We start from the raw sequence: 21,371 nt of genomic DNA on the forward strand, positions 1-21,371 counted from the left end.
GCGGAAGCCGTAGGGGTCAGCAACCAGTTGCATCAAGACCGGAGGCCTCCAGCCCGGCGGAGCCCCTAAGACTCCGCCCCCGAAGCCCACGCCCCGCCCCGCGCGCTCCGCTGGCTCCTCCTCCGCGACCTGCGCCCCGCCCTGCGCGCTCCCTCGCCGGCTCCCCCGACGCCCGCGCCCCGCCCCGCGCGCTCCGCTGGCTCCTCCCCCGCGGCCTGCGCCCCGCCCTGCGCGCTCCCTCGCCGGCTCCCCCGCGGCCTGCGCCCCGCCCCGCGCGCTCCGCTGGCTCCTCCCCTGCGGCCCGCGCCCCGCCCTGCGCGCTCCCTCGCCGGCTCCCCCGCGGCCCGCGCCCCGCCCCGCGCGCTCCGCTGGCTCCTCCCCCGCGGCCCGCGCCCCGCCCTGCGCGCTCCCTCGCCGGCTCCCCCGACGCCCGCGCCCCGCCCCGCGCGCTCCGCTGGCTCCTCCCCCGCGGCCTGCGCCCCGCCCTGCGCGCTCCCTCGCCGGCTCCCCCGCGGCCTGCGCCCCGCCCTGCGCGCTCCGCTGGCTCCTCCCCTGCGGCCCGCGCCCCGCCCTGCGCGCTCCCTCGCCGGCTCCCCCGACGCCCGCGCCCCGCCCCGCGCGCTCCGCCGGCTCCTCCCCCGCGGCCCGCGCCCCGCCCCGCGCGCTCCCTCGCCTGCTCCCCCGCGGCCTGCGCCCCGCCCCGCGCGCTCCGCCGGCTCCTCCCCCGCGGCCCGCGCCCCGCCCCGCGCGCTCCCTCGCCGGCTCCCCGCGGCCTGCGCCCCGCCCTGCGCGCTCCGCTTTGCTCGGCGGTGGCGGCTGCGGGCCGGCGGGTGTGCTGAGGGGGGGCGCACCGGCAGCAGGTGGGCGGGGTGCGGGCCGGCGGCGGCGACCGGCTGGGAGCTGCCAGGCTGCGCTCGCGTTGAGCGCGGCCGTCCATACGTCGCGCCATGGACTTCAACATGAAGAAGCTGGCGTCGGACGCGGGCATCTTCTTCACCCGGGCGGTGCAGGTGAGGCCGTGCGCCCTGGGCCTCGCGCGGCCGCCTCGCGGAGCCCGGATGTGGGGCGGGCCGGGAGCGCCCCTGCAGTAGAGCCGGGGGCGCAGGGGAAGGCCCTCGAGGCTGCCGAGCCCTCCCCGCTGCGGGGACACCCTAGCTCCCCACATCCCCTACTGCTACTCTGCCCAGAAGAGAAGAGCCCGGGGCGGCCGGCCAAAGTGGCCGCACTCAGCGGAGCGGGGGGCCGGGGCTGAGCCGGCCTCAGCCCTGCTGCCTTAGGGGAGGTATCAGGGGCCACCGTTTCGACTGGCAGGATTACTGTGCTGCCGTGGCTCCCGCCCCAGGAGGGGAGAGAGGACCGGGGGCTCCTGTCTCCCTGCCCTTTCTCAGCAGTGACTCTGGCAGGCGTTTGGAGGCCTGAGCCCCAGGCCTAAGGACCATGCACCCGCCACGACCCCTTCTCCGAACTCAGTCTCCGCACCTGTGCAATGGGCTGGTGGTACTGATTCCCTCAGGTCCCCTTTACACGCTTGGCTAGTCAGTCCGGAAGCCAGGAGGGCTGAGATTATTTCCTTTCTGCTCCACGGGAGGCCTGTTTCCTCTTATTTCTCTGAGCCTGGGGGATGGGGAGAAGACTGAGGTCTGGCTGGGTGCCCTCCTTGGGCAGCTGTCCAGGCTGGTAATGCTGGGATTGGAACAATTCCTATCCAGTCTGGGGCAAGGAGAGAAACCGAGGCATCCTAATGTAATAGTGAAGACCTGGAGTCAGCTCTGGGCATGGATGCTCCCTCTTCTGACCTTGAGGAAGGGACTTCATCACTTGGTCTCAGTTTTTCAATCTGAAAAATGGGATTAACAACCCCTCCCTCCCAGGATGGATGTGAGGGTCCCTTGGTACTCTGCATGTACATGCTCACTGAAGGCAAGCTTACACGGTGCCTGGGTGACTCAGTTGGTTAAACATCTGCCTTCAGCCCAGGTCATGGTACCAGGATCCTGGGATAGAGCCCCAAGTCAGGCTCCCTGCTTAGCAGAGAGTCTGCTTCCCCCTCTTCTCTGGCCCTCCCCGAAATCATGCTCTCGCTCGCTCACTCTCTTTCTCAAATTAAAAAAAAAAAATCTTAAAAAAAAAATAAAGGCAAGCTTACTAATGGTGTTAGTGTAGTTACTGTTGCACCTGTGTGGCATGTGACCTTGGGCAAGTCACTTTTCCAGCTTCTGTCAGTCGGGTGTAACACCACTCTGCCTCCAAGAGTGGCTGCAGACTTGGGGCTTGGCCTGTCGCAGTGCTCTGGGATCAGGTCCTTTTGTTTATCCTTGCTGTTGTTGTCAGTTCTCTGGAGAAACCCAGCCCCAGTCTCTCAGAAACCCATGTGCTCGTGTTTACTAGAAAGCACTGTGCCCCATGTCCCATTGAGGATTAGTGCCCCAGTGAGGATTTGTGGCTTGGTGTTGCATGCCCCACAAGTGACCCCAGCCCTAGTGGACCCCAGAGCCCCTTGGCAATCTCCAGTTCATCTGGAAGGTGGGGAAACCTCCCCAGTGTTAGTATGGCAACCACTCTATCTCCCACATCTGGGAAGAACCTGATCTGCCTGTTTTCTGCTGCTGTGGGGCCCTGGCACCTGAGTTGGCCAGAGCCTGCAGAGCCTGGGGTGTGGGGAGGCTTGAGCCCTGTAGCCTCATTTCTCTGGGTGGGGGCAGGCCCACTGGGTCACCCATACTGGAGTGGGAGCCAGCGCCCAGGCTCCAGACTCTGGGGTGGAGGAGGGAGCTGGCAGCTTTATAAATAGAGGCTTTCTCTGGCTCTGCACGCCCACCCCCTGCTGCTGCCATCTTGCAGGGAGCAGCCTCGGACTCTGCAGATATCAGCCCCTGAAGCTTGGGGCCCTTACTCTTGGTAGGGGTGGGGCAGGGTGGCAGGCCAGAGGAGAAAGGGGCTTGACATGTGACCTGTGTAAGAGAGGGCCCTCGGGACCTGCGGAGGCCTGGCTGCCCAGAGATGGGAGTCAGTCAAGGAGGGATGGGAGGGAGTGTTTCATTATCAGTGTGTGGGCAGCTCCTCTGCATAGGTGCCTCCTTGCCACATCCCAGGACATGGTGGGTAAGCAGTCCCTCTGTGTACCAGGGACACCTTTTAGAGCCTTGCTGCACCCGCATCCAGTATGGAACCTGAGCTTGACTCTGGGAGGGCAGGATTCCTTTTGCATGGGTGATTCTGGGGTGGCTTCCGTGTCCCCATACAGTGCCTCGAAAGTCAGGAAGGGTTTGGTCCAGGGGCTGGGGATAGCACAGCTAAGAGTATTGAGGCAGAAAAACATAAGGGATACTGAGTATGGTGCTAGTATGGGTGGGAGAGGGCAGTGGATGCCATAGTATTAATGCTATTAGTAGTAACCATACCTATAGTAGTAGTAGTGGTAGAAGGAATAATAGTAGAAGCCAAGAAGAGACGGTGGCACTCTCATCATCTGAGCCAGGCAGGCAGCACTGGACATGGGATGGATGCCCAAGAGGTCGGAAAGCCCCCATAGGATGTTGAACCTGGGTGGATGTGGGGTGTGAGGAATGGGTACCCTGAGGCTCAATGGGAAGTGTCTGCTGTTAACCTTGCACATTTGGGTGACATGGTCAGCTGAACTCGGGTGCCTGGTACGATTGGACGATTGGGGCTGGGGGGTTCCTAGGTAGCTCGGAGGAGGAATATGAAGGAGGCCTGCTATTTGTTTTTTGTTTGTTTGTTTGTTTGTTTGTTTGTTTTTGAGGCCTGCTATTTGTGGTGATGATGACAGCAGCTGACATTTATTAGGCCTGTGCTGTGCATTTCCAAATATTCTGTGAGATAGATCCTATTATCCCTCTTCACCAGGGCAGGGGTGCTGAGGACCAGAGAGGTGACTTTGTCTCTCTAAAGCTTGGTTTCCTTATCTGGAAAATGGGGGCCAAGGCTACCCCTTGAGAGGCTGGGTGAGGTGAGGCCTGCTCAGGGCCTGGCTCTGGGAGGCCCCAGTATAGGGAATGTGAGGAGACCCAGGAATGGGGAGAGATGGGAAGAGGCCAGGAGCAGCTGGTTCCCAGGTAGGGAGCCAGTCAGGCCTTAAGCCTGGCCCACCCAGCCCTACAGAGAGAAACCCAAGCCCTGTTGCATAATTGATGGCTGCCCAGCACTATCCAATTATCGGTGGCTGCCTCCGGCCCCTCCAGCTGGGCTGGAGCTGTCCTCCACCTCTGGATGATTTGTTGCTGCCAACTAGTCTGGGAAGGGCCTCCAGACTACCAGCCCACGATGACCCTGACTTGAGCACAGAGTGCCCCTTACTTAGCCTCAGTGGCATCATCTGTGACATGGGAAACCTGACCCAGCTATCTTAGAGGGCTGTTGGAGAAGTCGGTGGACCATTGGTGTCAAGTGCTTAGCCCAAGGTTGGGCCACCATGTGGTCAACAGTATCTGCTGTCATTATTGCTGATCTCACCCCCACAGATCTGCACCCTTTTGCTATTTGGCTATGACTTTGAGCAGGCTCTTTCTGCTGGAGCCTTCTAGATCAGAGGGGCCAGGACTTGGACCAGTCACAGATTGTTCCTGCGTGGCCCACATGGCTTCTGCCATCTGACCCATGGAGACATCTTGGTTCCTGCCTGGCCTTGGGGCAGGGCTGCCGAGCCTTCTGGGCCATGTGCATGCCCAGCAGTTGGCTCTGATGGGCTAGTGCTGTTCCTGTCCACCACACCAGGCGACCAGAGGCCAGCCATGTGGCTGTTCTGCCCACACACACTCCCTTTCCTTCCCAGCTGCCTCTCTACCCATCAGCTTCTCATGGCAGCAGCACCTTACCCTGAACACTGACTTCCTGCCAGACCCCAGGCTTCATGTCTTACCCACATCTTTCTTTCTTTCTTTTTTCAAAAAAAAAAAAAAATTTTTTTTTGAGTAGGCTCCATACCCAGCATGGAGCTCAGACTCATGACCCTGAGGTCAAGAGTCGCATACTCCACTGAGCCCCCCAAGTGCCGCTTACCCACATCTTTCTTATTTCATCCTATTTCAGCTGTGAGGGAGCAGCTATTATTTATTATTCTCATCTTTGAGCTCAGGAAACTGATGCCAGAGACGCAAAGCCACTTGCCCAAGGTCACACATCTCATCAGTGGCAGAACTGAGATTGAAGCAGGTCCCCCTAATTCTGGGGCCTGGATTGCTCCCACTCACTCCCCTGACATACCCTCCCTGATGGCTTTTGGTCCCCCCAAGGAACCCCACAATCACCCTAGACCTTGCTTGTACCCCATTTATTCCCTGAATACCTGCTACCAAGTGCTTTTCTTCAGAGTCAGGCTAAGAGGACCCCTAGAAAAAGGCCCCCAGTGGCTCCTTATTCCTCTAAGTTATATGCCAGATTTCGTACAAATGTGCATTTTTGTGGATGGGTGGGGGGAGGTTTTTTAGCTTTCTGGATTTTCAAAAGAAGCCATGATTCCCAACCTCTGGTCCAGCCTAATTTTACAGAGGGGCACACTGATGCACAGAGCAGGGTTGTAACTTGATCAAGGTCACAGAGCAGGTTAGGGCAAAACCAGTTTCTTGACCTCGGGCCTGGTTCTAGCTTGGGGGGAGGTGTAGAAGCGTGGGTAGGGGCAGTCTTCGATTCCCCCCTCCTGAGCTCTCCCCACCCCTCAACCCTGCCCCCACAGTTCACAGAGGAGAAATTCGGCCAGGCTGAGAAGACTGAGCTGGATGCACACTTTGAAAACCTTCTGGCCCGGGCAGACAGCACCAAGAACTGGACAGAGAAAATCCTACGGCAGACAGAGGTGCTGCTGCAGCCCAACCCTAGTGAGTGGGTGTTGGGTGGCCCTAGGTGCAGGGTGGGAAGCCAGTGGCAGGAGGCTCCAGCTGCACAGACCATGCAGGGTGGGACTGGGTGGCAGGCAGGATTTGGGTCAGCTTGTTGGGGCTTCTAAAGCCTGCTGGGAAAATAAATAAATAAATAAATAAATAAATAAATAAATAAATAAATAAATAAATAAATAAAGCCTGCTGGGGGCAAGGGGCAGATAAAGAGAACAGCAGACTTGGTGATGGGCTCCAACGGGCACTCTCTGGGGTAGCAGAAGTGTTAAGTTTTGCACAGAGGAGTTGAAAAATATGCTTGAAACTAAAACACACTTGAGAGAAGAGGCAGGAAAAACATGAGCTGGGTCTTTTGAGAGGGCAGCAGGGCCCAGAGATTGAAGAGGGCTTTCCCGGAGTCACACTGCAATGAGCATGAGCAAGGAACAAGCAGATGCAACAGGCAGGAGAACCGTGGGGGAGGGAGGGGTGTCTTCGGGTCATGATGCCTATCCGACCATAAGTCTGCTGTATAACTGAGTGTCCCAGGAGCTTTCTGGAGCCAGCGCCAGAGCACTATCCATATGTATGTCAGCTCCTGTAAATCCATATTGTACAGAGGGAGAAGTGAGTGGGCCTTCACTTTGGGGCTGTCACCCCAGCTATGTGACCTGGGGTAGGCATTTCATGTCTCTGAACTGTGTTTTCCTCCTCTCTGGAGTGAGGGGTCCTACAGGGTTGAGTGGCAGTTTCACTGGATTGAGATGAGCACCAGAAAGAGAATATTTGGCAAGTCACCAGGCCAGGCACCTCCATGGGCAGGCCCTGGTCTGGGTCTGTTTCTGTCCTCATGGCTTCCATCCTTGGGTTGTACTGAAGAGCCCTGTGGCTTTGGCTGCTGTCTCTCTGCAGGTGCCCGAGTGGAGGAGTTCCTGTATGAGAAGCTGGACAGGAAAGTGCCCTCCAGGGTCACCAACGGGGAGCTACTGGCGCAGTACATGGCAGAGGCAGCCAGTGAGCTGGGGCCCACCACTCCCTATGGTGAGCCAAGCCCCATAACCAGCATCAGGGGTCATAGTCTCTTGTTCTCGAACTTCCTCCATCCCTCCCTTCCTCCCTTCCTTTCTTTGTCTTTTTTTTTTTTTTTTTTAAATTATTTATGATAGTCACAGAGAGAGAGAGAGAGAGAGAGAGGCAGAGATATAGGCAGAGGGAGAAGCAGGCTCCATGCACCAGGAGCCTGATGTGGGATTCGATCCCGGGTCTCCAGGATCGGGCCCTGGACCAAAGGCAGGCGCTAAACCGCTGCGCCACCCAGGGATCCCTGTCTTTTTTTTTTTTAATTTTTTTTAAATTTTTATTTATTTATGATAGTTACAGAGAGAGAGAGAGGCAGAGACACAGGCAGAGGGAGAAGCAGGCTCCATGCACCGGGAGCCCGATGTGGGATTCGATCCCGGGTCTCCAGGATCACGCCCTGGGCCAAAGGCAGGCGCCAAACCGCTGCGCCACCCAGGGATCCTTCTTTGTCTTTTTTTAAGTACACAAATAATACCTACTTGTAAAAATTCATGAAATGAATAAAAATGAAAAAATTTTGAAATAAATGAAAATAAATAAATGAAAAAATTCATCCTACTTGTTTAAACTTCAGTCAATGCAGATGAAAATAGAATGAGAAATGGAAGTCTCTCTTAACCAGTTTTGGTTTGTGTGCATTTTTTTTTTAATTTTTATTTATTTATGATAGTTACAGAGAGAGAGGCAGAGACACAGGCAGAGGGAGAAGCAGGCTCCATGCACCGGGAGCCCGACGTGGGATTCGATCCCGGGTCTCCAGGATCGCGCCCTGGGCCAAAGGCAGGCGCCAAACCGCTGCGCCACCCAGGGATCCCAGTTTGTGTGCATTTTTAATGGGATCGTACTGTGTGTACCATTCTGCAACCTGATTTTTCAGCCTGGTATTGTGTTAGCTTCTTCTTCACAGTAGCACTTATAGAGCTACCTCAATCTTTTTAATTTTTAAAGTTTTATTGAGATACAATTTACATACTATAAAATGCATCTGTTTTAAGTGTGTAATTCAGTGCTTTTTAGTAAATTTACAGAATTGTGCAAATATCTCCCCAATCTGATTTAAAGAATATTTTTGTTACCTGCAAAAAGTGCCATGTCTACTTAGTCTCCAGTCCTGCCCCCTGCTAATGTGCTTTGTATGCCCATAAATGTGCTTTTTCTGAACATCTCATACAAATGGAATTATATGGTGTGTTGTATGTTTTCTTTAAGATTTTATCTATTTACTAGATAAAAGAGTGAGTGTGTGCACGCACATGCTCATGAGGAGCAGAGGTGGAGGAGGGGAAGAGAATTCCAAGCAGACTCCACTGGAGCCGGACTTGGGGCTCAGTCCTGTGACCCCCAAGAGATCATGACCTGAGCCAAAACCAAGAGTCAAACACCCAACCAACTGAGCCGACCAGGCACCCCATAGCGTGCTATGTTTTTCTTTTTTTTTTTTGCGTGCTATGTTTTTCATCTGGCTTCTTTTACTGAGTGCAGTATCTCTGAGTTTTATCCATGCTGTAATGTGATTCAGGATTTCATTCCTTGTTATTGTTGGATAGTATTCCATTATATCCTAGGCTACATTTTCTTTATCCATTCCCCATTTGATAGACATTTGGGTTGTTTCCTTAAGAGCAAGTTCTGTTTGCACACAGAACTTTGTAAGGACCTATGTTTTCACTTCTGGATATCCACCTACGAATGGACTGGCTAGGTCATATGGTAAACTTACGTTTAGCTTTTTAGGAAGTTTACCAAACTGCCTTCCAAAGTGGCTGTGTACTTTTCTGCTCCCACCAGGAGGATGGTGGTTAATTTCCCGATATTTGTGGATTTTCCAAGTTTCCTTCCGTTGTTGATTTCTAATTAATTTTACTGTGGTCAGAGACAATGCTTGTATGACTTTAATCCTTTTACATTTATTAAGACTGATTTATGGCCTAGTATATGGCCTCTCCTGGAGAATGTTGGTGTTCACTTGAGATCATATGTTATGTTGTTGCGGAGTGGAGTATGGTAGAGGCCACAGGCCAAATTGGTTGATAGGGTTGTTCTAGCCTTCTGTGTGCCTGCTGATTTTGTCTTGTCCTATACATTTTTGAGAAGAATTGAAGTCTCCCAACTCTGTTGAATTGTCTGTTTCTGGCTTCAGTATGTCAGTGTTTGCTTTGTATATTTCTGGAGATCTTTTGTGAGGCCCGTATGTTATTGTTATATCTTCCTGATGAATTGACTCTTACTGTAAAATATTGTTCTTTGTCTTTGGTCACATTTACATTAAAGTCCCTTTTATCTGATAGCAGTTCACGTGCTCCTATTCTCTTACGGTTATTATTCACATAGCATACCTTTTTCTGTCCTTTTATTTTCAACCTATTTATGTCTTTAAATCTGGTCTTTATTATAGACAGTATATATTTGGATTTTTAAAAAAAAATTCACTCTGACCATCTTTACCCTTTGATTGGAGTGTTTAATCCATTTATATTTAATGTAATTATTGGTGTGGTTGGATTTACATATGCCATCTTATTATTTTCTTGAAGACTCAGGTCATTTTTGTTCATCTGACCCTCCTTTACTCTTTCTTTTGTGTTAAATAGATATTTTCTAGTGTAACGTTTTAATTTCTTTCTTTTTTTTTTAATATTTTATTTATTCATGAGAGACACACAGAGAGAGAGGCAAAGACATAGGCAGAGGGAGAAGGTGGCTCCATGCAGGAAGCCTGATGTGGGACTCGATCCCGGGACTCCGGAATTACTCCCTGAGCCAAAGGCAGACATTTAACTGCTGAGCCACCCAGGCGTCCCATCTTTGTTGCTTTTTTAACAAAGTTTTCCTTAATTGGTTTTACAATATGAATTACAATATATATTTTAATTTATCCCAGTCTGTTTCAGGATAATATTGACTTAATTCCAGTAAAATAAAGACACTTTACTCCAATATAATTCCATCCCTTTTCCCTTTCTTTGTGCTATTATATATATTTCATTTCTATTTCGTATGAGCCTGACAATACTCTTTTATTTTTATTTTTATTTTTTGACAATACTCTTTTATAGTTATTATTTTATGTAGTTTTTTTAAATCAGTTAAGAAGGAAAATAATATGCTTGTATTGTCTTTTATATTTGCCTGTTTAATTACCTTTACTGGTGGTCTTTTTTTTTAAAGGAAATTTCTTTTTTTTTTTTTAAGATTTTATTTATTCATGAGAGACACAGAAAGAGAGAGAGAGAGAGGCAGAGAAGAGACACAGGCAGAGGGAGAAGCAGGCTCCATGCTGGGAGCCCAACGTGAGACTGGATCCCAGGTCTTCAGGATTAGGCCCCAGGCTGAAGGCAGCGCTAAACCACTGAGCCACCCAGGCTGCCCTTTACTGGTGGTCTTTATTACTTTATGTGGATTCGGCTTACTATCTGGTGTCATTACCTTTGAACCTGAGTATTTCTTCTATGGCAGGGTATCTACCAATGAATTTTCTCAGTCTTGTTTCTCTGGCAATGTCTTTATTCCATGTTCACTCTTGTAGGACAGTTTTGCTATATGTAGTATTCTTGGATGAGAATTTTTTCCTTTTTTTGCTTTTTTGCTTTGACTATATCATTTCTTTTTTTTTAAGATCATTTATTTATTTGACAGAGAGAGAGCACAAACAGGGTGAGTGGCAGGCAGAGGGAGAGGGAGAAGCAGGCTCCTTGGGGAGCAGGGAGCCCGATGTGGGACTTGATCCCAGTATCCTGAGTTAGGCCCTGATTAGATGTCTAATCAGTACACCCAACATGGGGTTCAAACTCACGGCCCTGAGGTAGGTTGTGTGCTCCACCAACTGAACCAGGCTGATACCTGGCCTCATTTGTTTCTTTTTTTTTTTTTTAATTTTTATTTATTTATGATAGTCACAGAGAGAGAGAGAGAGAGAGAGAGAGAGAGAGAGAGGCAGAGACATAGGCAGAAGGAGAAGCAGGCTCCATGCACCGGGAGCCCGACGTGGGATTCGATCCCGGCTCTCCAGGATCACGCCCTGGGCCAAAGGCAGGCGCTAAACCGCTGCGCCACCCAGGGATCACCTCATTTGTTTCTGATGAGAAGTCATTCTTTAATTTCCTCCTGGCTCCCTTGTTTGTGATGAGTTGCTTTTCTCTTGCTGCTTTTGAGACTTTTTGTCTTTGTCTTTCAGCAGGTTGACCAATATGTCCTGGCTGTTGATCTGTTTGTATTCATCCCATTTTGGGTTTGTTGAGTTTCTTGGATATGGACATTAGTGTTTTTCATCAAAATCAGAACATTTTCAGCTATTATTTCTTCAGATATTTTTTCTGCCCCTTGCTCTCCTCTTCTTCTGGGACTCCCATTACTCATATGTTGGTTTGTTTCATTTCTTTTTGTTCTTCTGATGAGGTCGTCTCTATTGATCTTTTAGGTGGTGAATTTTCCTTCATCTAGCTCACCCTTGCAGTTGAGCCCTTCTGGTGGATTTTGCATATCAGTTGTGATACTTTTCAACTGCAGAATTTTATTTTATTTTTAATACTTTTCTTTCTTCCTTTTTTTTTTTTTTAAGATTTATTTGTTTATCCATGAGAGACACAGAGAGAGAGAGGCAGAGACACAGGCAGAGAAAGAAACAGGTTCTTTGCAGGGAGTCTGATGTGGGACTCGATCCTGGATCCTGGGATCAGGCCCTGAGCTGAAGGCAGACGCTCAACCACTGAGCCACCCAGACGTCCCAGTTTTTTTTAATACTTTTCATCTCTTTCTTGATTTACGTTATTTGATGAGTCATTGTCATCATACTTTTTAATTCTTTAAGCATTAAAGAAAAAAAAAACAGGGGTGCCTGGGTGGTTCAGTCATTTAAAGCATCTGCCTTCAGCTCAGGTCATGGTCATGGGTTTGAGCCCTGCGTCAAGCTTTTTGCTCCGTGGGGAGTCTGCTTCTCTCTCTCTTTCCCTCTCTGCTCCTTCCCACTGCTTCTTCTCTCTCTCAAATAAATAACATTTTAAAAAGGCATTTTAGGGCAGCCCCGGTGGTGCAGCAGTTTAGCGCCGCCTGCAGCCTGGGATGTGATCCTGGAGACCCGGGATCGAGTCCCATGTCAGGCTCCCTGCATGGAGCCTGCTTCTCCCTCTGCCTGTGTTTCTGCCTCTGTGTCTCTATGAATAAATAAATAAAATCTTTAAAAAAAAAGGCATTTTAAAAAACATAGTTGTAATTGCCTAGAAGTCTTTGCTAAATCTAGGGCACCTGGGTGGCACAGCAGTTGGGTGTCAGACTCTTGGTTTCAGCTTGGGTCATGGTCTCAGGGTCATGGGATTGAGCCCTATGTCAGGCTCCGTGCTTGGCGGGGAGTCTGCTTGAGGATTTTGTCTCCCTCTCCCTCTGCCTTGCTCCCCGCCCCCAACACACATGTACTCTCTCTCCCTTCCTTCTTCCCTCTGTCTCTTTCAAATAAATCTTTTTTTTTCCTCTCAAATTAAAAAAAAAAAATTGCTACATTTAACAACTGAGTGTCCTTAGAGACGGTAACTATTGATTGCTTTTTTCTTCTGTGTATTGAGCATACCTAGGTATTTCTTTGTGTGTTGCACAGGGTTGTGTTGAAATGTGGACATTTTAGATAATATAGTAGCTATGGATTTTGAATCACTAAGGGGCTGTTCTTGCTACTTGTTGGCTTGGAGACTTGCCTGAGCTAATTGTTTAGAGTCTGTGTGCAGGTACTGCTTTTGCTTTTTTTTTTTTTTTTTTTAAATATATGATAGGCACACAGTGAGAGAGAGAGAGAGAGGCAGAGACACAGGCAGAGGGAGAAGCAGGCTCCATGCACCGGGAGCCCGACGTGGGACTCGATCCCGGCTCTCCAGGATCGCGCCCTGGGCCAAAGGCAGGCGCTAAACCGCTGCGCCACCCAGGGATCCCGCTTTTTTTTTTTTTAATCATTCTTTTTATTTTCAAGCTAGCTTCCTAGGGCTTGCTCCTGGGTTAGCATATGTTAGTAGTCAGGCAGTGATAGATTATTCAGAGGTTGCACTTAAACATTTTGCACCATTAAGGCTTTGCTGATGAATTTGTGGGTGTGTTGGGGAACACATTCAAAGTTCAAGTAGTTTATAAGTCTGCCTAGCTTTTGCTTTGTATGGAAAGCCTCACATTTGGCCAATGATGAGTAGATACCCAGGGTCCTCTCCAGTCTCTCCTGAGTATGCTACGCATACGTGTGCAGCCTTCCAGACCACCAGAGATAACCTGGGAGTTTGTGAAGGCCCAAATGACGATCTCATTCCAAGGTCTCCTATTAAATTTCTGGCAGACCTGTTCCAACCAGTATTCCCTATTCAAATCAGCTGTGATGTTGTTCTTTCCCAATTATCTCAATTATCTGCCATTGAGATCACTATTGTTTTTGACAAGGTCCCATGGATTTTTCTGTGCTGCAGCCCCAATCAAGTCAGCCCCCATACCACTACCTTCCCCTGCAACCCACCCCCTAGCTCCCCACCCCTGCCCACCTAGCAGTGAAGCTGCCCACCTCAGGTAAAGTTATAACACCACAGGGTGGATGAGAAGGGAGTTCCCTCCTCTGGCTGGAAAGCCACAGGCTCCCGCTGTTCTTAACTAAGGTCCTGTAGTTCCTGAGTAAATAGTCTCAGTTATTTGCCTTTGATCAACTTCCCGAGTCCAGAAATGTTTGCTTTTGACAATTATATCCACTTTTATGATTGCTTTTTGGGAGCAGGATTTGTTGAGCTCCTTTCTGTGTTCTGGAAGTTTTAATGCTGAGTGCTGTTCCATGTTTTGGATGTCCCACTATTTATTTGTCAGTCTCCAGTTGTGATAGATGTGTAGGTTGCTCCACATGTGTCCAGGCTAGCCATTCTGCACTGGGCATCCTTTGCTCACACCTCCTCAGCATGCCTCTCTTTGGGCCCTCCCTTACTTCTGGGGATCAGAGCGGCCTGAATCTCAGCCTCTTCCTCACCCTTAAACTCCATTTAATCAGGGAAGACACTAATCAAGGTGGCAGAAGCTGAAAAGCGCCTGGGAGCTGCAGAGAGGGACTTTATCCACACAGCCTCCATCAACTTCCTGACACCTCTGCGCAACTTCCTGGAAGGGGACTGGAAGACCATTTCGGTGAGAACCCTGGGGCCACTCTGCTTCCTGGTCACTGTGGCTTCCTCCTCCTTGGAGCTCTCCTCCCATCCTGGGGACCCAGCACTCCCAGGCCTCCCGTGACATGGCTCTTGTGGGCTGAGTGACAAAGAGTAAGTGATTTCCCCTGTCTGGGCCTCGGTTTCCCTGTCTGGACCAGATGGCCTCGTGGGCCAGTCCTGCCACTGCCAAGGATCCCCCAGGGCTTCCCTGGGTTTCACTCTTCTGTGTTCCCCCACCCCACAGAAGGAAAGACGTCTCCTCCAAAACCGACGTCTAGACTTGGATGCCTGCAAAGCACGGCTGAAGAAGGCTAAGGCCGCAGAAGCCAAAGCCACGGTAGGTGTCCCTTCTGGTCTCCTGCCCACCTAGCTCTGTTTAGAGCCAAGGGAGGGGGAAGGGACCTGATGTTTGGCATGATCTTTCTTCCCTGTCCCTGCCTGGAGAGGCCTGGCTGTGGGGGTGCTGGTCCTGGCTGACCACTTCAGGTCACGCCTCTCTGTCCCTACCCCCAAGGGAACCCTGGCCACCCAGAGCTCTGGGCCCCAGGGCTAACATTTATGGGGTGGGTTGACCAGCAGTGCCCCAACCTGGGCTCAGGGCATGCCACAGCCTCCCCAGACAGACAACCAGCTAGAGTTTCTCGCATGGCCCTGCCCTGTCCTCCCCGAATGCTCGGCTCTGTCCCCCGGCTCTGCCCGGGCATGGCTCCCCCTTACTAACTCCCCCACCCACTGCTCCAGCGCTGGTCCCTGGGTGCCCTGATGGTGTGAACCCTGGAGCTGGACCACCCACCTGCACAGGGGTATGATCGAGGGCCCTTTCAGTAGCCCCATGGCCCAGGGTCAGGCCAGGGCCTCTCTGTTTACTCTCAGCTACCTAAGTCCTGCTTGGCCCAGCCGGGCCAGTCAGTGCAGTGTGGTGCAGTTTGACCAGGGCTAGGCCAGGGCGGGGAGAGGGGGCCTGAGGGTGAGCACACTCCTGGTGTGTCAGGCTGCTTGCGGGGTGGAGGGGCCTAGAGGCCACCTCACACCTGGGAACCCCCAGTCTGAGACAGGCCGGGGGTACTACCACCTGTAACTGCTCGGGCTCTTGGCTGCCGATGAGGGTTCAGGCCCCAAACTCTCCTGCTGTCCCCTTCCCACAGTGTGGCCACTCGGGATCGTGGAGTCTGGGCCTTCCTGCCTCTGGTGAGAGCCAAGGGCAGGGTCTCAGCTCATCTAGGTGTGTGGGGTCCAGACTAGAGGCAGGGGCTCAGCCACTGGAGTCTTTTCGTAGTTGGGTAGGATGACCAATGGCTCTAAGGACGACTTCTCTAAGTCACCTGGATAGGATGGTCTCCCGTCACTCAGGGCTAGACAGTCTCTGGAGTACCTTGTCCAGAACAAGCTCGTCCTCCATCAGCAGCCAGGGAGCCTTGCCTCAGTCACTAGAGTGGCACGACCTCTTCTCTGGTTGTCTGGCCCAGACAACCTCAAGCCCTCGGGTTAGGCCAGGTACCCTCTACAGAGCTAAGCCAGAGCCGCCCAGGTACAGTGAGCGCCCCAGAGGACCGAAGCCCGGCAGGTCATCCCTCACCCTGCCCCCTAGACACATGCGCACACACATATGAAGACTCCTCCCGCAGGGCAGGGTCATCTGCCCGCCTGCCTGTCCCCTGCTGTCCCCTCTTGCCAGGGCCTGGGGGGCCTGCTCCTGCCTGTGCTGTGGACTCACTAACCTCTTTGTTTTTATTCCTTTCCGTTCTGCTTTGGGTAACTTGGCTCAGTGTGAGGGAGATGTGAGTATACCTGTCCCACGTGCTGTGCTGCTTCTGGTTTGCCCACCCCAGCCTCAGGCCACAGTGGCGTGGCTGGCCCAGGGCACATCCTGGGCATTTTGCAAGCAGCTGGTCTCCCCTACCCAGAGCATCTGCCGCGCGTAGCCTCTGGTTTAGGAGGACCGCAGGCATTAGAGCCTGAGAGTCAGCTTTTTGCAAATGTGGAAAGCCTGTCACCCTGTCCATCCATGCATCCATCTGTCCACCTTGTTGTGGGGGAGGGGTCTGGTCCTTGCTGCAGGAGTGAAAGATGTGCTGTGTGGAGATTCTGGAATGGAGAAAGCTGGGGTCGGGGGTGATTTGTCAGGAGGAAAGTGGCGCTAGCTGGGGTATCCGAGTGAGACTAGGGTCCAGGGAGGAGGGGCCCAGGCCCAGTCTACGATTCACCGAAAGGCTCCCTGGCGTCTGCTTTCCTGGGCTCCCAGCGTGACCGCCCACCTGGTCTTTGTCTGACTCTCCAAGTTCCCAAGCCTACCTGGTCCCCAGGAGCTTGGAGCAGGGAGAAGGGGTCCATGTGGTATGTGGCTGCAGCCTCCTGTCCCTTGGGCCGGGGCTCCTGGCCTCTCCCTGTGGGAGACTCTGGGGCGGCGCCTGGCCCCGTGTGACCCCCCTCCCCCGTGACCTCTGTTCCCGCCAGACGGTGCCTGACTTTCAGGAGACTAGACCGCGTAATTACATTCTCTCGGCCAGCGCCTCCGCGGTAAGCGCCCCACCCCGGCCGCCTGGCCTCCCTCCATGTCCCCATGCACCAGGGGGCAGCAGAGCAGCAGGAGCACGGGGCGGTCCCCAGAGCCAGGAAGGCAGCAGCCCCAACCCCGGCCGCCTGCCTGCGCTCCTGTGCCCGCATCACTGGCCTTGCTTGTCTCTGTACTGCGCTGGAGGTGGAGGCCGGGCCAGCTGCCCCGTCTCCCGGGTCCCCGAGGCCTGACTGCCCCTCCCCCCCAGCCCACGGCGGGCTCGCTGACCCTGAGACAGGTGACCAGGGTGGGGGTCTTCATCCAGCTGCCTCCTCAGCACATCTGACCAGTGTCCTGGCAGCGAGCAGAGGCCCGGAGAGCATGCAGGGAGAGCGGGGCTAGGGTGGGAGCAGCAGGTTGGGGACGACGGCGTGTCTGGAGGAGGCTGGTGGCACCCATGGGAGCCAGGGGACACGGGCAGGGTTGGGTCGCGAAGCCTTCAGGGGTCTTGGTATCTTTTCTCTATGGCCATGTTGAGCTACTCCTAGGTGTTCACCAATTAGTTTGGGACATGGGCCAATCACACCTCTCCCTTTCACCTGTCACCAACACAGCTGTGCCTTCTCTGCCACCTTCTCTGACCTTCCATTTCCATGGGGGGTGGCACGCTCTCACTCAGACCCTCTGGCTCTTCGCCGCCACTGCCATCGCATGTTGCCCGTGTTTCTGTGCTCTCATGCAGTGGCCCGGCCATCGTCCCTCAGGGTGACAACCCCAGTGCACTCTGGCAGGCCCGTCTCGCTGGGTGTCCTCCATCTGTACACGTGGAGGGAGCTCCCCACGTTTTGGTTTTCTGAATGGCACTGTGGTGGGTCCGCAGGGCTGGCCTTGTTCTGCTTTCCATCCTTCTGGTTATCATCTTAGGATAGACTCCCCACACTGGGCAGGAGAAACGGGTCTCCTAAGTTGTGGTGGGGGGAGGAGGGTCTTTCTTCTTTAGACTCTGGATGACACTTCCTGCCCCCCTTCTTGGGCCGAGTGGAAGGAGGAATATCCTGGAGGGTGGAGACTGCCCTGTTTTTTTCTTTTGCCATTGAACCCCAGTGTGACTCGGGCACGAGGCTGCCTTTCTCTGCCGAAGGACAGAAAGGTTCAGTGACTGGCCTAGGGTCACACGGCCCTGCGTCCCAGCCCACCAGGCTTAGCTGATTGTCAGGGTGGGACAGGGGACACTGGGTCACCCATCAGAGCCTGGGGGCTTATGCTGTAGGAGAAACCCAAGCAGGACTTCCCAGCTGGCTGTCCCCTACCTTCCCTGCATGTGGCATGTTGAACTGGACTGTGGTTGTCAGTGACCCCACTCACACCAGGCCACGTCCCAGCCTCAGCTCCTGGTTGGGTTACAGGGAGGGAGTGGGGAATGATATGGGGTGGGAAGAGGTGGGGTCTTGGGGAGCTGGGGCAGGGCGTGGGATCTGGGGTTCAGCCATCCTCACCCCACTCCCCGCTGACCAGTGCCCCCTCCCTCCCCTGCTGCCCGTTCCTGTTGTGGTCTTCGAAGCTCTGGAATGATGAGGTGGACAAGGTGAGTCTGGGCTCAGGAGCCTTGGGGGCAGGCTTGAAGCGGGTGGGAATGGGGGGAGGAGTCCGATTGGCTTCTAGTTCTGGGCTCTGCCCCAGGCCAGGGCCTCCGTGGGGGGAGGGTATCACTTCCTCTCTGGGGAAGCCGCCTCCATGGTTCCTCTGAGCACACGGGGGAATGGCAGTGTCACATGCAAGGGACTGGGTGTCGAAGGTGGTGGCAGAGCACCTGCGGCTCTGTCTCTGACTGCTTGTCAGACCAGGTCCAAAGGGGTTCCCGCTTGGGGAGCGACATTGGGTGGGCAGTGCACCTGTCAGGTCCTACCTCCAGAGTAGGACAGGAGGCTGCTCCTGGTGGGTCTCTGGGCTGCAGGAAGAGGCTGGCGAGAGGGGAGGAGGGGGCAGCCGTCAGACACTCCCCTGTGCCCTTCCAGGCCGAGCAGGAGCTCCGGGTGGCCCAGACGGAGTTTGACCGGCAGGCAGAAGTGACCAGACTCCTGCTGGAGGGGATCAGCAGCACCCACGTAAGTCCCGCCCTGTATGCCCCCCGCAGTCCACGGGCCTCCCGCCCCCTCCCTACCGCGTCCCCCACCCCCACCCTGCACTGCACTCGTCCACAGGAAGGCAGGCATGGAGGTAGATCTCAGGACCAGGGGGCAGTGCTTGAGCCCCTGCTGCTGGGGTGGAACTTTAGCTTTGTTCCAAGTGCCAGAGGCGGGATCCTTGGGTGGCGCAGCGGTTTGGCGCCTGCCTTTGGCCCAGGGCGCGATCCTGGAGACCCGGGATCGAATCCCACGTCGGGCTCCCCGTGCATGGAGCCTGCTTCTCCCTCTGCCTGTGTCTCTGCCTCTCTCTCTCTCTCTCTCTCTCTGTGTGACTATCATAAATAAATAAAAATAAAAAAAAAAGAAAAACAGCCAAGTGCCAGAGGCTGGGTAGCCCTCCCCTGCCCCAGGGAGCGGGTGGCTGCTGGGGCAGAGGATGGAGTGCTAAAGGCCAGGGTCTGCGGAGGGACAGGGTGTCAGGGTGGGAGGGGCATCAGGGGGCAGTGGCAGGGTCTGTGGGGGGCGAGGTGCGGGGAGGAGCCTCAGGGTCTGGAGGGCGTCAGGGTCTGTGGGGGCAGGTCTGGTCAGCTGGGACACCCCCTGCTCAGTGCCTCTCCCCCACCCCCGCCGCCCAGGTGAACCACCTCCGCTGCCTCCATGAGTTCGTGGAATCCCAGACTACATACTACGCGCAGTGCTACCGCCACATGCTGGACTTACAGAAACAGCTGGGCAGGTGCTCATTGGGGTCCCCACCCCCCCACCCCCAGACCCAGCGAGCAGCCCCCCACCCCAGCCCCCAGGCAAGAACCTTCTGCTCCCAGAGTTCAGCCAGCTGCCCATGATGCACAGGGCGGGTTACAGGGCCATCACACGCCCCTCTGGGTGGCAGGGGGGTGGCTGGCCAGGACCTGCGCAGTACAGCTTACCTTTCCCATTGCCTTGCTTTCCCCCTCATGCCGCCAGCTCCCAGGGAGCCATGTAAGTAGCCGGATCCCCTGCCTCGGTGGCGGTGGGCCTAGGTGGTGTTCGGTGGAGCCCACGGGGCTGTCGGCTGACATGTCACCCCTCCCCAGATTCCCAGGCACCTTCGTGGGTACCACAGAACCTGTGTCCCCGCCCCTGAGCAGCACCTCACCCACCACCGCCGTGGCCACTATGCCTGTGGGCCCCTCTGTGGCTGGGCTGGCCCCACCGGGAGAGGCCGCCCTCCGCCTAGAGGTGACCCCACCCGCCAGCGGGACCCGGAAGGCCCGGGTGCTCTACGACTACGAGGCAGCCGACAGCAGTGAGCTGGCCCTGCTGGCAGATGAGGTAGGCCCGGAGCCATGGGGGGTGATGGCCAAGGGCGGCTTGGGCGCCCCCCACTCCACTGCTGTCAAGTCTCTGCGGGGCCTGGGGGGTGGAGCAGGGTCTGGGGTGAGTGGAGGCAGCTGCGGCTGAGGAAGCAGCCTCTCTGCAGAGCAGGTGAGGAGGTGAGCTCCCGCCTCTGGAGGTGTAGGTGCGTGGTCTCCCAGGGCCATGGCAGCCCTGTCCCCGCGCTGTTGTGGCACCAGTTCTGCCCCGGCTAGGCTGTGACCTCCCCTCTCTGCCCTCCTCTTCAGCTCATCACCGTCTACAGCCTGCCTGGCATGGACCCGGACTGGCTTATCGGCGAGAGAGGCAACAAGAAGGGCAAGGTCCCGGTCACCTACTTGGAGCTGCTTAGCTGAGCCAGCCCCTCCCAGGCCCCTGCCCACTCTGGCCTGGGCTGGAGGATGGGACCAGCCGTGCCACTTGTCCACGGGTGACTCAGCTGCTTGGGGTGGGGACACTGGCCCCATCCTGTCCGTGCCCCCGGCCATTCAGCCCCGCTTCTGGAGCCCCTTGCCCTACCTGCCTCCCCTGAGCACCCTGGCTCCCCCGCCCTCCCAGCTCCAGCTAAGGAGGGAGGGCCTGGCTGCAGTGCTGGCCTCCACACTGCACCATGGCCCCTGCAGGAAGCCGGGGTACACCTCTGGCAAGAGAGCACCTGCCTTTTGGTTGCCAAGAGCAGCAAGGTAGGGGAGGCAGACCAGTGTGGCAGGCCCGGGCCAGGTGCCGGCCCCTCTGGATGGACCAGAGCGGAGGGGCGACTGGCCGGAGCAGCGTCTCCCAGGGCTGCCCTCCCCTCCCGTGCGCACGTGGACAGCTCCTGCCGGGCTCCAGTGGCTGCAGCCTGCACCTCTCCACCCTCTTTTTAACTTTAACTGATCTTTTTACTCTGCCTGTCTGCTTGCTCTCTGGCCAGTGACAAATAATAAATCCTCCTTCCTGTGCATGTGGCCTGGGCTCTTGTCGGGCTGCCTTTGCGGCCGCCCTCTCTTCCCTAGGGTCCGTGCTGCTCCACACACAAGGCTGCATACGAGACATTCTGTTCCTGAGAGAACCTTTCCCAGACGTGGGCCCAGTGGAGTGGACTGGACAGTACATGATGGTTTCAGCAGCTAATTGCTGGCTACCCGTGCTTCCTTCCTGTGGCCGGCCCCTGAGCCTTGTGCATTCATGTGTGCTTGTGTTGTCCTCACAGATGAGGGAAGAGAGCAGAAAGCCAGCCACCTCCTCAAGGTTCCATAACTGGCAAGTGGCCGCACTCAGGGACTCTAGCCCAGGTCAGTCTGGTTCTAGAAACCTCATGGGGTGGCTCTGGGCTACAAGCCAGGTTTCAGGT

At 54.7% G+C, this 21,371-nt stretch overlaps 1 protein-coding gene across 10 annotated transcripts; it reads left to right on the forward strand.

Annotated features, from left to right (window-relative positions):
* Positions 1–825: 825 nt before the first annotated feature.
* On the forward strand, positions 826–20,979 carry SH3GLB2 (SH3 domain containing GRB2 like, endophilin B2). Of its 10 annotated transcripts, none has more exons than XM_025475413.3 (13): positions 826–1,010; positions 5,693–5,834; positions 6,744–6,872; positions 13,909–14,042; positions 14,307–14,399; positions 16,517–16,579; positions 17,557–17,706; positions 18,118–18,141; positions 18,572–18,661; positions 19,318–19,418; positions 19,649–19,663; positions 19,759–19,996; positions 20,287–20,979. In XM_025475413.3, the coding sequence occupies exons 1-13, from the start codon at positions 948–950 to the stop codon at positions 20,392–20,394; spliced, it is 1,350 nt and encodes a 449-aa protein (XP_025331198.2). In that variant the 5' UTR covers positions 826–947; the 3' UTR covers positions 20,395–20,979. The 10 variants fall into 10 exon arrangements, with proteins under 10 accessions (XP_025331198.2, XP_025331201.2, XP_025331204.2 ...); XM_049115000.1 differs by lacking the exon at positions 826–1,010 and adding an exon at positions 2,981–3,102; XM_025475416.3 differs by lacking the exon at positions 17,557–17,706 and having other exon boundaries at positions 828–1,010.
* Positions 20,980–21,371: the final 392 nt, after the last annotated feature.

Source organism: Canis lupus, chromosome 9, assembly GCF_003254725.2.
Source record: "Canis lupus dingo isolate Sandy chromosome 9, ASM325472v2, whole genome shotgun sequence".
Taxonomy (NCBI): Eukaryota; Metazoa; Chordata; class Mammalia; order Carnivora; family Canidae; genus Canis; species Canis lupus.

What these genes read in the sequence shown, in the direction of transcription:
- SH3GLB2 (XM_049115000.1), top strand. Translation starts at nt 3,001, where the DNA reads ATGGGAGTCAGTCAAGGAGGGATGGGAGGGAGTGTTTCATTATCAGTG. An exon ending in CTCTGCCGAAGGACAGAAAG is followed by an intron (nt 17,707 to 18,117) that starts GTTCAGTGACTG and finishes TGGTCTTCGAAG; the next exon opens with CTCTGGAATGATGAGGTGGA. An exon ending in TGGCCCTGCTGGCAGATGAG is followed by an intron (nt 19,997 to 20,286) that starts GTAGGCCCGGAG and finishes CCTCCTCTTCAG; the next exon opens with CTCATCACCGTCTACAGCCT.